General features: G+C 37.2%; 1 protein-coding gene across 1 annotated transcript in view; it reads right to left on the bottom strand.

The window, feature by feature from the left end:
* FAM117B (family with sequence similarity 117 member B) overlaps nucleotides 1-17,790 on the bottom strand; it is a 106,171-nt gene that overhangs the window by 3,836 nt on the left and 84,545 nt on the right. Inside the window, exons 3-7 of the mRNA XM_036254914.1 lie at nucleotides 15,136-15,228; nucleotides 13,927-14,040; nucleotides 10,786-10,929; nucleotides 8,453-8,678; nucleotides 6,271-6,391 (exon numbers count right to left, since the gene is read on the bottom strand). Coding sequence (XP_036110807.1) covers nucleotides 6,271-6,391; nucleotides 8,453-8,678; nucleotides 10,786-10,929; nucleotides 13,927-14,040; nucleotides 15,136-15,228 — 698 coding nt within the window. The remainder of the gene's footprint in view (nucleotides 1-6,270; nucleotides 6,392-8,452; nucleotides 8,679-10,785; nucleotides 10,930-13,926; nucleotides 14,041-15,135; nucleotides 15,229-17,790) is intronic.

The raw sequence follows: 17,790 nt of genomic DNA on the forward strand, positions 1-17,790 counted from the left end.
CACTTCACCTCTTTGAGCCTCAGGTGTCTCAGCTATGAGATGGGTTCAACACCTCCTACCTCCTAGCCTTGTCATTGGTATTTCATGACAGAAATCCCAGGCCTGGCACACAGTAAGTGCTCAACAGATGACAATTCCCTCTCCCTGTGTGGGATCTATGGAGATACTAGCCCCAGGCCTTGCCTTGGAAGGGTCTAGATCTGTACTGTCCACTAGAGTGGTCATAAATTCCACGTGGCTATTGAACATGGGAAATGCGGCTACTCAGAATTGAGAGATGCCACCAGTGTGTAAAACACACCAGATTCTGACAACCTGGTTCATAGAAGGAATGTAACATATCTCATGAATAATGTTTTATATTGACTACATGTTGAAATGACAATACATCTGATACATTGGGTTACATGTAATATATTATTAACTTAAGAAAAGAGATTGTACCATTTATTTTTGTAAATCCTCACCCGAGGATATTTTTCTATTGATTTTTAGATAGAGTGGCAGTGAGGTAGGGAGAAAGAAACATTGATATGAGAGAGACACATTGACAGGTTGCCTCCTGCACGACCACAACCAGGGCCAGGGATGGAACCTGCAACCCAGGTACGTGCCTTTGACCAGAAATCGAACCCACAACCCTCCAGTCGGCAAGCCAATGCTTTAACCCTTGAGCAAAACTGGCCAGGCCAGAAATTACATCATATAAATTATTTTATTTGTACACTATTCTGCCTTGAAATACAACATAAACGTAACTGGTCGAGTACTTTTAGGCCCACAAATGTATGTGGATATACTTCTGATAAGGGGACACACTGCCTTATATGGTTTTCAATCACTTAAAAAAGACAGGAAATTAAATATGCCTGAGTTTTCTTGTAAAGAATCATTAGAGATAACTTTCTTATATTGGAGTCCAGGGGAGCATAATCAATTTTTACACCCTCCTCCAAATGAGTCCTAGATTTTTAATTGTTTGAAGTTATCTCTCTCTTTTTTTTTATTTAAATTTAAATTTTATTTTTTTATTGCTTTTAGAAAGAGGAGGGGAGACAGAGAGAGAGAAAATTATCAATGTGAGAGAGAACCATTGAGATTGGTTGCCTCCCACACATGCCCTTACCGGGGATGGAACCCATGACCTGGGTATGTGCCCTGACCAGAATCAAACCCCCACCTTTCTGGTGTATGGGACAACACCAGGGCTGAGGTTATATTCTTTAAATGACTTAAGACATCCCTAGCCCTGGCCAGTGTGGCTCAGTTGGTTGGAGCATTGGCCCGTGCACTGGAGGTCACCAGTTCAATTCCAGTCAAGGCATATACCTAGGTTGCTGGTTCCATGGTTCCATCTCGGATTGGAAGGAATGTGCGAGAGGCAACTGATGTTTTGTTCTCTCTCCCTTCCTCTTTCTCTAAAATAGAAAACATATCCTCGGGTGAGGAGTAAAACAAAAAAAGAGTAACTAAAAAAATTGACTTAAGACATGTCCTAATGGATCTTGAGGACGAAACTTTACATTTCTGAACTACAAATGAACTTCTTGACTGACCGAAAAAGCTTAATTTCCTTGCTGCTTTCATGAAAACACTTATGAAAATGTTTACACAAAATAATATAAACAGTAACTTTGTCTAACTAGCATCCAGATCAAGAAATAGAACATTAACAGTAAAAAGCACCAAAAAACCCCTCTCCTTATTTCCTCTTCCAGTCACTACCCTAACCATTCCTGACCACTAACATTTAACTTCTAGAAGCGTATTACCCAAGAAACACACTCCCACCCCTGGGGTAGATGAGTTATGCTAATAGAAGCTGTAAGTACTAATATTATATCGAAGCTTTCTTCAACTTAAGAACCAGAACTACAAAAAAAAAAAAAAAATCTCAGAAATAGTTTTAAAATGTTATTTTTCCTTAAAAGGTTATTCCAAAAGGATTGTGTATCTAAATAAATATAACTCTTTGTTAGCTGACTTTGTGGAAAACTGATGAACAGGCTGGAAGATTACAGGTATTTTCACATTGATGCAAGGAATTCTTTGGTATCATTTTTAAAAGGCTTATGTAATTTTTTTCTTTTTAAATTCAGGCATAAATTATCAGTGAAGAAAATGGTGATCAACGTTACTTATAATGGGAAGGAGTGAGGGAGAAAGAGAGGAAGAAAGGATGGGTCATATAATATTTTTTAAAATACCTTTATACTGCAAAGAAACCATAATATCTAGGAACCTAAGGTAACTAAGATTGAGTTCATTAGCTGGGATCAGAAAACAGCATGTATGTCTTCACTAAAAAGGAGTAAGTGCAAGTGGCATGGCCATGGTATGTGTGTATCGAACAGAATGTAGAGACAAAAACAAGTGCAAAATCTGGTCTTGCCCTTTCTGGACCAAATCCACCTACCTATTTTCTTTCAGGTAAATAAACATACATTTCTAGAAACCAGAGAACAACTCTCACTCCACTTCAACCTCTAGTTCAAGTCAGAGTTACTTCCCTTAAACCAAAAGTAAGACTTAGAAAAGTATTCTTTAAAAAAATTTTTTCCCTTTAATGATTTTAGAGAGAGGAAGGGAAAGAGAGAGAGAGAGAAACATCAATGAGAGAGAACATTGATTGGCCGCTTTCTGCATGCCCCCCACTGGGGATCGGGCCCAAAACCGGGGCGTATGTCTTGACTGGGGATCAAACCGGCCACCTCTTGGTGCATGGGTCATGCTCAACCACTGAGCCACACTGGCCGGATGAGAAAAGTATTCTTTACAGAATAACTAAATAAGCAAAAAGTTTTTAATTAGGACCAATAATTGACTTTTGCTTTAAAGCCGTGAATCCAGTGGGCTTTGCTCTAATTTTAATATAGCTAGTGCAAAAAGAGATCAATTTTTTCACTTTGAGTTATATATATATATATATATTTTTTTTTAATTTATTTATTTTTGTTACAGATGTTTCTTTAACTAATATTTTTAGGCTGACCGGCGTGGCTCAGTGGTTCAGCGTCAACCCATGCACCAAGAAGTTGCCAGTTTGATCCCTGGTCAGGGCACATGCCCAAGTTGTGGACCCAATCCCCAGTGTGGGGCATGCAGGAGGTGGCCATCGATGTTCTCTCTCATTGATGTTTCTCTCTCTATCCCTCTCTCTTCCTCTCTCTCTAAATCAATAAATTGAAAAAAATATATATATTTTTATTGATTTTTAGAGAGAGAGGAAGGAAGCAGGAGAGGAAACATCTATCGACTGTCTCTTGCACACTCCCTATCGAGAATCAAGCCCACAACCTAGGCATGTCCCTTGACCTGGAATTGAACTGGCAACCTTCTGGTGCATGGGACGACGTTCAATCAACCAAGCCACATCTGCCAGGGCCAATTATTTGTTTTATTGATAAAAAGTTAAAATTACTTCTAAGTAATCCATTCTTGGGTTACTGCTGTTAATTTGTTTTTGGAACGTAATAAAAATTTTTTTTTAATGAATAGGTTTTTGTGTGCTACAAATCCTTTATATTATCAGTAAAATGTATAATAAACTATGTACATTTTCAAAAGAATAGGTTTGCCCAGCTGGTGTAGCTCAGTGGATTGAGCATTGTCCCATGGACTGAGAGGTCCCGGGGTTTGATTCCTGATCTGGGCACATGCCCGGGTTAAAGGCTTGATCACCTATGCGAGGGGTGGGGTGGGGTGGGGCATGCAGGAGGCAGCCAATAGATGTTTCTCTCTCTCATCGATGTTTCCATCTCTCTCCCCCTTCCTCTCTCTCTAAAAAAATCAATAAAAACATTAAAAAGAAAAAAGAATAGGCTTACCTTCTAGTAACATATGGATAGGCCATAAAACATGTATTAGGGTTTACCTTATGTTTCTTTTATCTATATTTATCCATACATACATACAACATACACCACACACACACACACACACACACACACACACACACAGCCCTGTGCTTTCTTCCCTCCCTTTAGATACAAAAACTGTAGGAGTATATAGCTCAAATATTGAGTCTTGACAAAATTTCCAAATGCAATACAATAGTCTAAGGCAGATTCCATAGGACACAACCTACACAACAGATACTCACTCAAAGGCATTTATAAAAGAAATTCAAATTGCTTTTGAGTCAATCAACCATTTCTCTGCACTTAAGCAAATCTTAACTACCAGTGAGTAAATCAAAGAGCTCAACTTCGAAAAGGTCCATTTTGACCATTCGATTTTTATTTAATAGAATGACTATACCTTAAGAACTTTCATAAAAAACTCCAAGCCAGCATTTTCAAACTGGGCATAAAAATCATATGAGGTATTTGTTAAGGATGCCATATTTACTCTATAGACCTGGGATGGGGCCTAAGAACCTGCAGTTTCAACTAATACACTGGATGATTGCAGGGACCCAAGAAACACATTTGAAGAAATACTGCTTAAACCCTCAGCTGGCACCAGTCAAGCTTTTAGACTGACATGGTGAAAAACAAAATAAGCAGTTAATAAAACAGTTTTCAATTACTGTCACAAAAGCAGATAGGAGATTAACAGCTGGGATTTCCTAGTAGAGAAATTGAAGGGATTCAAACAAATACAATGTCTTTGTGTGGCAAATTATTAAAAATGTATGTTAAAAGAAGCACTGACAGGAAGGTCACATAAAGGAACAAAAGAATATCATATTTCAAAATGATTCCAAGATGTTCATAATGGGGGAAAAAGATAAATTATGTGAATTAAACAAGGTTGGATAATATCCACATTGAAGTCAGCTACTGCAAACCCAAGGCTGCAATAATTTCTGAGCAATTTTGAGTCTAAAATTGGAGTACTTGATGAGAGTACCAGCCAACAGAAGTATATGAGCACAGGAGATCATATGCCAAAAGTACCAGACACTGTTGAAAATTCTACTTCTTATTATCTTCATCACAGTAACATGATTCTGCAAAGTAACATAATTCTGTTTTCTATATTGGCAGACAAAATAATTTTTAAAACTTGTAAGAACTGAAGACCAGGAGTAGATAAAAATCAAAGGGGATTTGAATCTTGAAAGAAGGAAACCACACTTGGTGAGATCTATGGTCTATCTTGAATAAATATATTGCTAAATTAAAAAATAACAGCCATATGCCCAGCTAGTATGGCTCAGTGGCGGAGCGTCGACCCATGCACCAAGAGATTGCTGGTTTGATTCCCAGTCAGGGCACATGCCCAGGTTGCGGGCCTGATCCCAAGTAGGGGGGCATGCAGGAGGCTGCCAGTCGATGTTCTCTCTCATCGATGTTTCTCTCTCTCCTCTCCCTTCCTCTCTCTAAAATCAATAAAGTAAAAATATTAAAAAAAAATAGCAGAGATGATACATTGGAAAGAACTGAGAAAATGTGAATAACTGGATATTAGTTGACATTAAGCATTACTGTTAATTTTCTTTGGTGTGATAATGGTATTGTGGTTATGTAGTTTTTTTTTTAATCCTCACCCGAGGATATTTTTACATTTATCATCAGATTGAGTGGGAGGGAGGGAGGGAAAGAGAGAAACATCGATGTGAGAGAGACACATCGACTAAGTTGCCTCCTGCACGACCCAACAAGGGACAAACTGCAACCAAGGTACGTGCCCTTGACCAGAATCAAACCCGGGACCCTTTGGTCCGCGGGCCAATGCTCTAACCGCTGAGCCAAACCAGCCAGGGCACAAATTTAAAAAAAAATTTTCCTTATTGATTTTAGAGAGAGAGGATAAAAGAGGGAGAGAGATAGAAACGTCGATGAAAGAGAACATTGACTGGCCACCTCCTGCAGGCCCCACACTGGGGATTTGGCCCACAATCTGGGAATATGCCTTGACCAGGAATTGAACCAGTGACCACCTGGTGCATGGGTTGATGCTCAATCACTGAACCACACTGGCTAGACTAGAAAACAAATATTAAATTGTGTTTAAGCGTAAGTGTCATGGTGTCTGCAACATACTTTCAAACAGTTCAGCAAAAACACTACCACATGCAGCCCTGGCTGGTTTGGCTCAGTGGTTGGAGTGTCCGCCTGCGGACCAAAGAGTCCAGGGTTCGGTTACCGCTAGGGGCACATACCAAAAAAAAACACTACCACATGCAGACAAAACAAACACAGCAAAATGTTATTACAGAATGCAGGTAGTGTTGACATGGGTGATCACTGCTCTATTCTTCAACTTATTTGAAAATTCTCATAATAAAAGCTTTTGGTTTTTTTTCGGGGGGGGGGTACTTACGAGCATTCCTCAAAGACTTTGACCCTTTCACAGCCCTCTGGAGGTTCCCTTTTGAACATATAACTGTTGTTAGGTTTTGGTGAGGTTGCATATTTGGGCAAAGGAGAGTTGTTCCCATTCTCTGCAATAAATGACATGCTGGATTACTAAGAAATTCTACTACATAAATGCCTAGTCACACTGTTTTTAATTGTTCTTGCCTCCCCCTACACCATGAACTACTTGAGGGTAGAAACAGTGTTTTACTCATCAACATCACCCCAATATCTAATTCCTAGTGAAGAGGAGATAATGTTTGTTAAATAGATGCATAAACAAAAGATTTTTGTTTTCCTTGTATAATTACTACAGCCTAGGCCTGTCTCACTGATTTATTTTTATTCCAAACACAGCACACAGACTCAAATGACACTTCCATTCTTCCCAGTACAAACAACTGAAATGGTCCTTCAGTGGTTGCTTATCATTCTCTCCTGTGCTGCCCCCTTCAGAATTGCTCACTTTGATTTCTTGGCTCCTCTGGTTACCATCTCTGCTCCAGGTAGTCAGAGCCATAAGTGCACTGTACGCCAAAGACCTCTTTTTGCCTATGAACTTCTCTATATCTAAGAGATCCTTCTCTGCTGATTTTCCAAAACTGTCTTCAAAGTCTCGCTCAGTTTTTGAAATCTTTCCAAATTAACTATATCAAAGAGAATACGTCTTACTCTGGTATTCCTGTTCAGTGCTGGTGTCCTCAGTTTATACCACATTAACTTAAAAATTCTTGGTATGTTACATATGTGTTCTGAATTTTCAGCCTCTGTTAGCTAAGCTACAAATTCCTTGCTGATGGTAGCACTGTGACTCTGTTTTCTTACAAAAGAAATTCAGAGAAGCTAGTCAGTCACTAATCTCCTAAAATTCAATACAGCAGGACATAAAATTTATGACATGCTATCAAAGGGAAGATTTTATTAGCCATGGTTTTTAAAATTTTGAGGGGTACAGTTGATTGGGCACTAAGTTCCAGGAGCTGAGCTAAACAGTTTGCGTTCACTACCCCTTTTAATCCTCAAAATAAATATAAGTAGTAGTTAATTATACAGATTCCTGACAAGAAACTCATGGTCCAATCAAAGGACTTAACTGAGCGGATGTCAAATTTGTGTGTACACTGGAATCACCGGAACATCTCCAAGTGCCTATATCCTACAATCCCCAGGGGTTGTGATTTAATTGGTCTGGGGTGTTAGCCTGGAAGAGCCATGTTTTATTTAACATAGAAGCTGGCAAAGAAGGGTCCAAATTATAACATTTTACAATGGACCACAATTTGAAGTGATTTCTTCAGAAAATCTTATGTTTTCTGCATGTGTTACAGTCTCAATAATTTAGGTGACTGGTAGTATCGGCCAGTTGTAGCAATGAAACACTTTAGGATGTTCAACACACTTGAGTATGAGGTCCTGAATAAATGACTACTGAACTGAGCTGTAGACTTTACAAATAAAGATCTTACTATTGCTCTGAAGCATATGCAATAACTAGAATTAGGCTAACAAAATATTGCGCTGATATAGACAGATGAAAGGTCTTATTTGTTTTAAAAGGTTAATAATAATATTAGTAATTAATATTCAAATTGCTTAGGTCTCCAAGCTATTTTTCAAGTTGCATAAATAGTTTAATATTGTAAGTAGCCCTCCAACCTTTTACTCCAGGCTTCCCTTGAATACCCAATTTACACTGATATAAAACAGCTTGATTCTTTCTAGAAATATCACAAATATAGATACTAAAAAACACTAAGTTAAAGATTTCACATTTAATTAAATGTAGTAAGTACTAAAAACACAACTAAGGTGACAGAGAATGAAGTGCTTTTCAGGACAAATGTTCACCTCATTTATATCCAAAACAATGTTTCTCACTAATAAGGAACTTGTAGTAACAAGTAAAATAAACAAAAGGAAAAAGGCACAAATAAAAGCCCATAAACCCACCCAACTTGAACATCACCCAAGCACCACAATAAAACCTACTGTTTTGTACTCCAATTTTTTTCAATCTATGTTTTGAAAAATCTCAAAGTAATTACCTTAGTGGCCTTAAGTGTGTGTGTTCTGCTAGAAAATAGAATAAAAGATAAAATAGGTGGTATTCCCTTATGATCTGGTAACAAATCCCTCCTGCATTGTACCTTTATCTCTAGGATCAACCAGCAGGTCATCAGCTGAACAAGGACTCTCTTCACTACCTTCATTGGAGATGGTGAGGAATGATGTGGGGGACACAGACTGAGAGCGGCTGCTGTTGTTGCTTCCCCTGTCTGCCCCGCCGGGGGTCTGTGTGTCGATGCTGCGTGTACTGCTACTTCTCTGTACAAGGGGGGGAGGTGCACGATGGCCATCTGGAATATCTTGTGGCTGTTATAAGAGTTTTAAACATATGCATATTTATCACTGATTTTGAAATTCACCCAGAAACATACAGTGTTGACCTTCCCTGATTGTTCCAGAAGACTCATAAATCAGAAATCCCCTACTTATTAGGCCTAATGAGAAAGAAGCCTTTGTGTTACTCCATTAATGACATCCCTGTCTAATCTGACTCCCCAAATGGACACCAAGCAGCATGGGCAAAGACTGTATTTCTAGGGTCTGACACCTGACAGGTGGTCAATGCTGGCTGAATGATAAACTGCACTGAATTACTTATCATGTGCTAAATATTACTTTACAAATTATAAAGAAGGGCCATGGTAAAATGAGAAATCTAGCTATAACACCAGATTCCATATTAAAAGAAAAGGTTATCCATTGTGGGAACTAGTGATACCAGATGTCAGGCCCTGTTACCTTCTCCCCCTGCCATTTCTCCCTGAGTTTTTTCAAAGAAACCTTCCTACAGGAGGAAAAGGATAATCCTGACAGTGCTAATTATAGGGGGGAATCAAAGAGAACAATCTGAAAAAAGTTTGTGAGGCTCTTTTATTAGGAAAACCAGCTCCCTGTTCACCTGTGGCTCATTTACATTTATTACATCAGGGAAAGTTTCCCCTATCATACAGTATGGAGGAGAGGGTGTGGGGATCTGTGTTTTCTCTAATCTAAACTAACCTTTAATCTTAAGGGAGAGGATCTTAAGCATCAATAAAATACTACTCAAACTCCTCAATTCTTCTTTCACTGAAGAAAGAAGCTTTAATATACTCTGTGACATGGTTTTAAATATAAACAGGAAATTTTCTCACTGTCTTACATATAAATCATTCTTACGTGTATTAAAGTTAGGAGAACAATGCATATGCTCATGTGCATGATAGGTAAGCAGAAGTGCACTTCATGATGTTATAGCTAACACCAAATAGTAAGTGACAAACAATAAGAAACAAGAAGCCCTGGCTGGGTGGCTGAGTTGGTTGGAGTGTTGTCCCACGCACCAAAAGGTTGAAGGTTTTAGTCTCAGTCAGGGCACATACCTAGGTTTCTGGTTTGATCCCTGGTCAGGGCCTGTATGGGAGGCAACCAACCCATGTTTCTCTCTCTCTTCCCCTTCCTTCTCCCCCCCCCTTCCTCTCTCTAAACATACCACCAGGTGAGAATTAAAAAAAAAAAAAAGAAACAGGTTCATGCTTAGGAAGTATTTGATGTCATATCCCTCCCTCCCCAACAAATTAGCAAGCTAAACTTTTGTTCAATGGAGTTACAGCAGTTAGAAATATATCACCTGTCTAGTAATCTTTCTTTTTAAATCCTCACCCGACGATATTTTTCCATTGATTTTTTGATAGAGTGAAAGGGAGGGATGAAGGGAGGGAGAGAGAGAGAAAAACGCTGATGTGAAAAAGACACATAGATTGGTTGCCTCCTGCACGACCATGACTGGGGCCAGGGATGGAACCTGCAACCCAAGTATGAACACTTGACCAGGAATTGAACCTACGACCCTTTGGTCCATGGGCTAACGCTCTAATTGCTGAGCCAAACTGGCCAGGGCCTGTTTGGTGATTTCTATTTATTTATTTACTTATTTACTTTTCCCTCCCCCCTCTGTCTGGTGATCTTTAAAAATAGATAAATAAAATATAGTTTTTGTTCAAGGATCATCAGTTGTCTCTATGAGATGCAAAGAAATGAAAACTTTTCATTCATTTGCCAAGGTAAAAGTTTTTCAAAAGATAAAAATGTTCATTCTCTTTCAACAAGAAGGAAGAAACCTAAATAAACATGGAAAACAAAATTATGAATTTTTTAATAATTAGAAGAGTTAACCCTGGCTAGTTTTGCTCAATGGTTAGAGCACTGGGCCTCAGACCAATCCTGGGTTATAGGTTTGATTGATCCCCAGCCCTGGATTGGGTTGTGCGGGAGGCAACCAATTAATGTGTCTCTCTCACATCAATGTTTCTCTTTCCCTCCCTCCCTCACTCACTAAAAAAATAAAAAGTCAATGGAAAAATATCCTCAGGTGAGGATTAATAACAACAATAATAATAATAATTAGAAGAGTTAATGTTTAAGGATTACTTACTATAAGTTGTTCTTCCTTTTCCCCTGTCTCTTTAATTATTATTTCAATCTCCTGATTCAATCCTTCCACACTGTTCCGGAAACGGGAGCCTGTTGATTTGGTGATGGGAATTACTGGAATAAGTGTACTCTTTGGAACAGGAGCCTTGAAAAGAAGTGGTAAAGAGGGGAGAACAAAGATTTAATACTACCTTTTAATTCTCTAGATTTAAACATACTTCTAGTTGACCTGAGTAACTCTAAAATAAATCAAAATAAATATAGGCCTTGCAAAAAGTGTGAGTAACCAAGCTCAGTAAACATGAAACATAATTTAAAGCCAAAACCCCAGACAATCAAGATAGATTTTTGGAAGTATATTCACATCTATGAGAAACTGTGAAGGGAGTAGGAATAAAGGAATACAAATCATTTTTTCCCAAAGCCTATCTCTAATTTTTAAATATATATATACATACATACATACATACATATATTTCTCACTGACACAGTTGTTACTTTTGAAAAGAAATAACTGATTATATAATTACCATATTATTTGGTTTCCTGACAATATACTTAAAACATAAAACAAGAATTGCCAAGGCCCTGGCCAGATGGCTCAGTTGGTTGGAGTGTCCTCCCATACACTGAAAGGCTGTAAGTTCTATTCCTGGTCAGGGCACACACGTGGGCTGTGGGTTTGATATGCAGTCTGGACACACGAAGGAGGCAACAAACTGATGTTTTGTTTTTTTTTTCTTTCTCTCTCTCTCTCCTTCCCTGCCTCCCTTCCTCTCAGTCTTCTAGAAGACTAGATAAATCCTATTATCCTTAAGGGATCAGCTTAGACACCACTTTCTCTAAGAAGCTTTTCTAGATGAATCCAAAACTAGTCCAAAAACAAATACCCCTTCTACAGCACTCTGAACTTTCTATCAATACACTCAGTACACTAAGTAACAATTAATTGTTTATTTATATCTATCTGAGACTTGGTGGGGGGCAAATCCCAGTATTTTCATTTGTCACTCCTCTCCCTAATGAGTACTACAGTACCAGCTATATAGTATAGATTTATTTAATAAATACTGCATGGATGGAGGAACGGCCTCAAAAGCATACATATCTCAAAGTGGCACTTCACTAAAATAAAGCCACACCCATGACTTAATGTATACTAATCTCATGTTCGTATATGAAAGTTTAATCAATTAAACATGAATACTACCATCACAGCTATCATGATGCACATGTGCCTGATCTCTGGATGACTATTAATTCTCAATATAAGTCAAGTATTCAAGATGTTTGGTGTATTATGTGTACAAAACTCAAGCTGCATGAATTTATTTTTCAAGTTACTCTATTTTCTAGTCCTTACACTTGCTACAAAGAGATGTGTTAGAATTAAATAAACATGAACTTTATGCAAATTCTATAATATATATGAAGAAAATTCAATTTGCAAGGGCAAAGAAAAACTTTTTTAGATAATTCTACTACTTTATTGATTTTAATGCAACTTAAAAAAAAATCAATTCAGCCCTGACCGGTTTGGTTTAGCGGTTAGAGCGTCGGCCGGCGGACCAAGATAGTCCCAGGTTCAGTTCCCACTAAGGGCACATACCTCGGTTGCAGTTTGTCCCCAGCCCCGGCTGGGGTCGTGTGGGTGGCAACCACTCGAGGTGTCTCTTTCACATCGATGTTTCTCTCTATCTCTCCCTCCCTTTCTCCCTCCCACTCTATCTGAAGATAAATGCAAAAAGTGTCCTCAGGTGAGGATTTAAAAAAAAATCAATTCAAAACTTATAAACTCCTAAAACTCATCACTAATTCAATAAAAGTCAATCTTAAGCTCCATTCTCCTTGAAGTAAAAATATGGGTTGGGTATAAAAAGCGGTCTTATCTCTTAGGAATATATATAAACTATTTATGGATAAACTAGAGGGAGTGGAATATTGGCAAATTCACCTGTAAACTATCTGGGTCTATAGCCTTTGAGAATGAGGGTGTTTGGTTTTAATAAGCATTCCAATTTTGGTATTATTAGCCTATACAAATTTTTCATTTATTTTGTCAAGTTCATATTTTCTATTTCTCCAGATATAAGTCCAGTTTGTTTAGATTTTTTAATGTAATAGTGTATATTCATATGTTATAATTAATACCTTATTTAGAAAAAAGCTACCAAACTACAAATTTATGAAATCTAATTTGACCCATGTACCAATATTTTAGGACAAAATTAGTTTAAAATATATATATACCCTCTACCCAAACTTTCTCTAGAAAACAATCCACATATACTTGACAATCATCAGAAGCTATCAACCTATAAAAAGGATTGGCAAATTTTTTCTTGCTTTCTCCTTGCCAAGGGACCCTATCCAATTTCAATTCAGTTAAAGAGAAATGCTGCCAGGGTGAGCCATCAAGAATAGTTCATAGGGCCCTGGCCGGTTTGGCTCAGCGGTTAGAGCGTCGGCCTGCGGTCCGGAGAGACCCGGGTTCGGTTCCGCTAAGGGCACGTACCTTGGTTGCAGTTTGTCCCCGGCCCTGGTTGGGTCGTGTGGGTGGCAACCACTCGATGTGTCGCTTTCACGTCGATATTTCTCTCTCCCTCTCTCCCTCCCACTCTATCTGAACAAAATATCGAAAAATGTCCTCGGGTGAGGATAAAAAAAAAAAAAAAGAATAGTTCATAGGGTTCTATTAAGGAAACAAAGCAGCTAAAGGTTTTCCCCTACTAAAATACTTTATGAGACAGGTATCATTATTATCCTCAATCTTCAGATGAGAAAACTGAGACTTAGAATGGATTACTTGTCCAGGGTATGGTTCCACAGTCAGTGCTTGTCTCTCTACATTATTCTGCCTCCAATATACTAAATTGATACAGACAAAAATATGGTCAATCAAAATATGGAAAATTAGCTATGTCTCCTAGAAGTCATGTCACAGATCACTAAAGGAAAATATGCTTTTGTCAACTTAATATTCTGTTTTTTGCTTTTTAAAAAATGCAGGCTGTGATTTAGTATTTAACTTGTTTCAAATATGCTTTTGGATATTTTGTCCTATACAGTTACCTATAAATTATCAAATCACTAGCAAAACAATAAATCCCTTGTCTGGATTTTGTGGTATTTGTGATCCTACCTGACATTGGTTAATGGCTGAATGGTTGCCATGGAATGGAGACTGTCTTTCTTTCTCTCGATGATGCCGACTACTATGTTTACTTCTCTGCAATTGCTGGCGCAATTTTGCAATCTGAAAAGGGGAAAAATAACAAATGCATCAGAGTTTCCATACTATATAAAACACCCTTGCTTAATAAGAAGAACCAGTAAAATTCAGCCTTAAAAAATGTTTTGAATTTTTAAACCATATTACAAAATCTGATTTATTGTACAAAATTTTTATATGTACACATACACACAGTTAGCATATGAGCGTATCTTTTAAAGAGAAACAAAATTATGTTCCAATATTGTTCTGAGCCTTCGAGCCTCCCTAGTACTAAGCAAGTGAAGTTTTCAGCATTTAGAATAAATTATATTACAACTTTCACAAAGAATTAAAAAATAATGGTAATTACTCTCTCACTGCCCTTATAAATCACATTTTATTTAGATTTAGATTTCTTTATCAAACACCTAGCCTTCAACAGCTCCAAAATTTAAACAGTTTTGAAAAATCAATTCAAGCCACAAAATACATTCACAGATACAGTCTTTATATAACAAATGTGCCCTGGCCGGTTTGGCTCAATGGTTGGAGCGTCCGCCTGTGAACCAGAGAGGCCCGGGTTCAGTTCCTGCTAGGGGCATGTACAAAAAAATAAATAAATAAATAACAAATGCAATTTTAATCAATATCCCATATTATTCTTGGACTGGATTTTTGTTTTATTTCTACGTTATATGTAAAAAGCAAATGTTATATTTATAGGCACAGAAAATGGTAATCATAGCATTGGGACATTATCAACTTGGTTATACTGGGTTACTGAATTGCAGAAACACTATCATTATATATAGAAATCATAAATGTGAACTTGTTTTATCACTAAAGTTTGTACATCTGATATATATTATATTAACAGGTACAGACTCTCAATTTTTAACGACAGAAAAACACACTATCCGATAAATGTATACATTTCTTCATTCAAATCTTTATCCAATCAACATAACTCTTTGTTATTTTTCAACTAAACAGAACAAAAAAAAAAACCCCAAAACAAAGATACAACCCTCCACCCCCACTGGAAACTGACAAATCCTTGCTGCCCACAACTTAAAGGAACTAGCCAATGACAGGATAAAATTTCCACACCCACTTTATTGGAATCATTTTCCTGACCTCCTTGAGTTGATCTGTACTGCCCCAGGATGCTGAACGCTTGTGAGACCCTTTCTTCTTTTCAGAGTATTCTTCTGCCCATGCACTCTCTGTCTATAATGGGAAAAAGGGTGAAGGGGAATTTTAATAAAATAGTTAACCACTTAACAATAATGTATACCACATTTGTGACAACATGGATGGACACTGAGAGCATTATACTAAATGAAATAAGTCAGACATTGAAAGACAAATACTGTATGTAGAACCTAAAAAAAACCCAAACACACAAAGAGAGATCAGATTTGTGGTTACCAGAGCCAGGGGGTGGGTTGGTAGGGGAACTGGATGAAAGTGCTCAAAAGGTACAGGATAATAAGATAAATAAGTACTAGGGATGTACATGATGGTTATAATTACTACTGCTGTATGGTATATTTGAAAGTTGCTAAGACTAGATACTAAAAGTTTTTATCACAAAGGAAAAAAAAATTGTAACTACATGAGTGATAGGTGTTAATTAAATTTATTGTGGTAATCATTTCACAGTATATGTATGTCAAGTCATTATTCTGTATACCTTAAAATTATACAGTGCTGTATGTCAATTTTATCTTAATAAACCTGAAAAATATCCTTTTCTAAAATATATATATATATATATATATATATATATATATATATACACCAAACTTTTCTATTATAAAATGCATTCCCATTACAGAAAAATTTAGACAGTTACTTACAAGGAAGTTCACATAATACTGTCAGTTGATTTTTCAACAGAAACATTTCAGGCCAGAAGGGATTAGCATGAAATATTCAAAGTAATGAAAAGCAGGACCTGCAACCAAGACTACTTTACCTAGCAAGGCTATCATTTAAAACAGAAGGAGAAATAAGGAGCTTCCCAGACAAGAAAAAGCTAACGGAGTTTACCACCAAACCAGTATTACAAGAAATGTTGAAGGGCCTTCTCAGTAATAGTAGTAGAAGAAGAAGAAGACGACGATGACGACGACAGAGGAACACAGTTAAAATAAAATGGTATCTATCAATAATCACTTCAAATGTAAATGATTTAAATGCTCCAATCAAAAGACATAGGTAGCAGAATGGATACGAAAACAAGACCCATGTATATGCTATCTACAAGAAACCAACCTCAGAATGAAAGATACACACAGACTAAAATTTAAAAGATGGAAAAGGGTGTTTCATGCAAATAGAAATAAAGAGAAAAAAAAAGCTGGGGTAGCAACACTTAAATCTGACTAAAAAGACTTTAAATCAAAGGCTATAATAAGACAAAGAAAGACACTGCATAGTGATAAAAGAAACAATCCAACAGGAGGATATAACTCTTGTAAACATTTATGCACCCAACAAAGGAGCACCTACATATGTAAAGGAAATCTTAATGGACATTAAGGGAGAGTCTTGCAGTAATACAGTCCTGGTAGAACATTTTAACACCTCACTGACATCAATGAATAGATCTTCAGAGAGAAAATCAGCAAGAAAAAAAGGTGACCTTAAATGACATACTAGATCAGATGGTTTTAATTAATATCTTCAGAGCTTTTTACCTAAAATCAGCAGAATATAAATTCTTTTTTGTTGTTTGTTTGTTTTTTGTAAAGCCTCACCCAGGATATTTTTCCACTGATTTTTAGACAGAGTGGAAGGGAGGGAAGGACACACACACACACACACACACACAAAGATGTGACAGACACATTGATTGACTGCCTCCTGCATGGGCCCCAACCAGGGCTGGGGATCTAATCTGCAACCCCGGTATGTGCCCCTGACCAGGAATCAAACCTATGACCCTTCAGTCCATAGGCCAATGCTCTAACCACTGAACCAAACCGGCCAAAGCACAATATACAGAGACAACATGTAAGGACACAAAACAAGTCTCAATAGATTTAAGAATATTGAAACATTATCAATATCTTCTCTGACCATAATGGTATGAAACTAGAAATCAACCACAAGGAAAAAAACTGAAAAACACACAAAGAAATGGAGGCTAAATAACATATTACTAAACAATGAATGGGTTAACAATGAGATCAAAGAGGATATCAAAAGATGCCTTGAAACAAACAAAAATGAGAACACAACAATCTAAAATCTGTGGGACATAGCAAGAACAATCCTAAGAGAGAAATTCATAACATTACAGGCATACCTCAAAAAAACAAGAAATATCTCAAATAAAAAATGTAACTTTACACTTATAGGAACTAGAAAAAGAACAACAAACAAAGCCCCATATGAGTGGAAGAAAGGAAATAATAAAAAGCAGAGCAGAAATAAACCAAATAGTGTCTAAAGAAACAATATGAAAGATCAATGAAACCAAGAGCTGGTTCTTTGAAAAGATAAACAAGATTGACAAATCTTTAACCAGACTCATCAAGAAAAAAACAGAGGACCCAAATAAATTATATCAGAAGTGAAAGAGGGGAAGTAACAACTGATTACCAAAAAAATACAAAGGATTTAAAGAAAACATTACAAACCATATGCCAACAAATTGGATGATGTGATGAAATGGATAAATTCTTAGACACATACAATCTTTCAAAACTGAATCAAGCCCTGGCCGGTTTGGCTCAGCGGTTAGAACGTCCGCCTGCGGTCCAGAGAGACCTGGGTTCTGTT

The sequence above is a fragment of the Molossus molossus genome, unplaced genomic scaffold (genome assembly GCF_014108415.1).
Source record: "Molossus molossus isolate mMolMol1 unplaced genomic scaffold, mMolMol1.p scaffold_m16_p_11, whole genome shotgun sequence".
Lineage (NCBI taxonomy): Eukaryota > Metazoa > Chordata > Mammalia > Chiroptera > Molossidae > Molossus > Molossus molossus.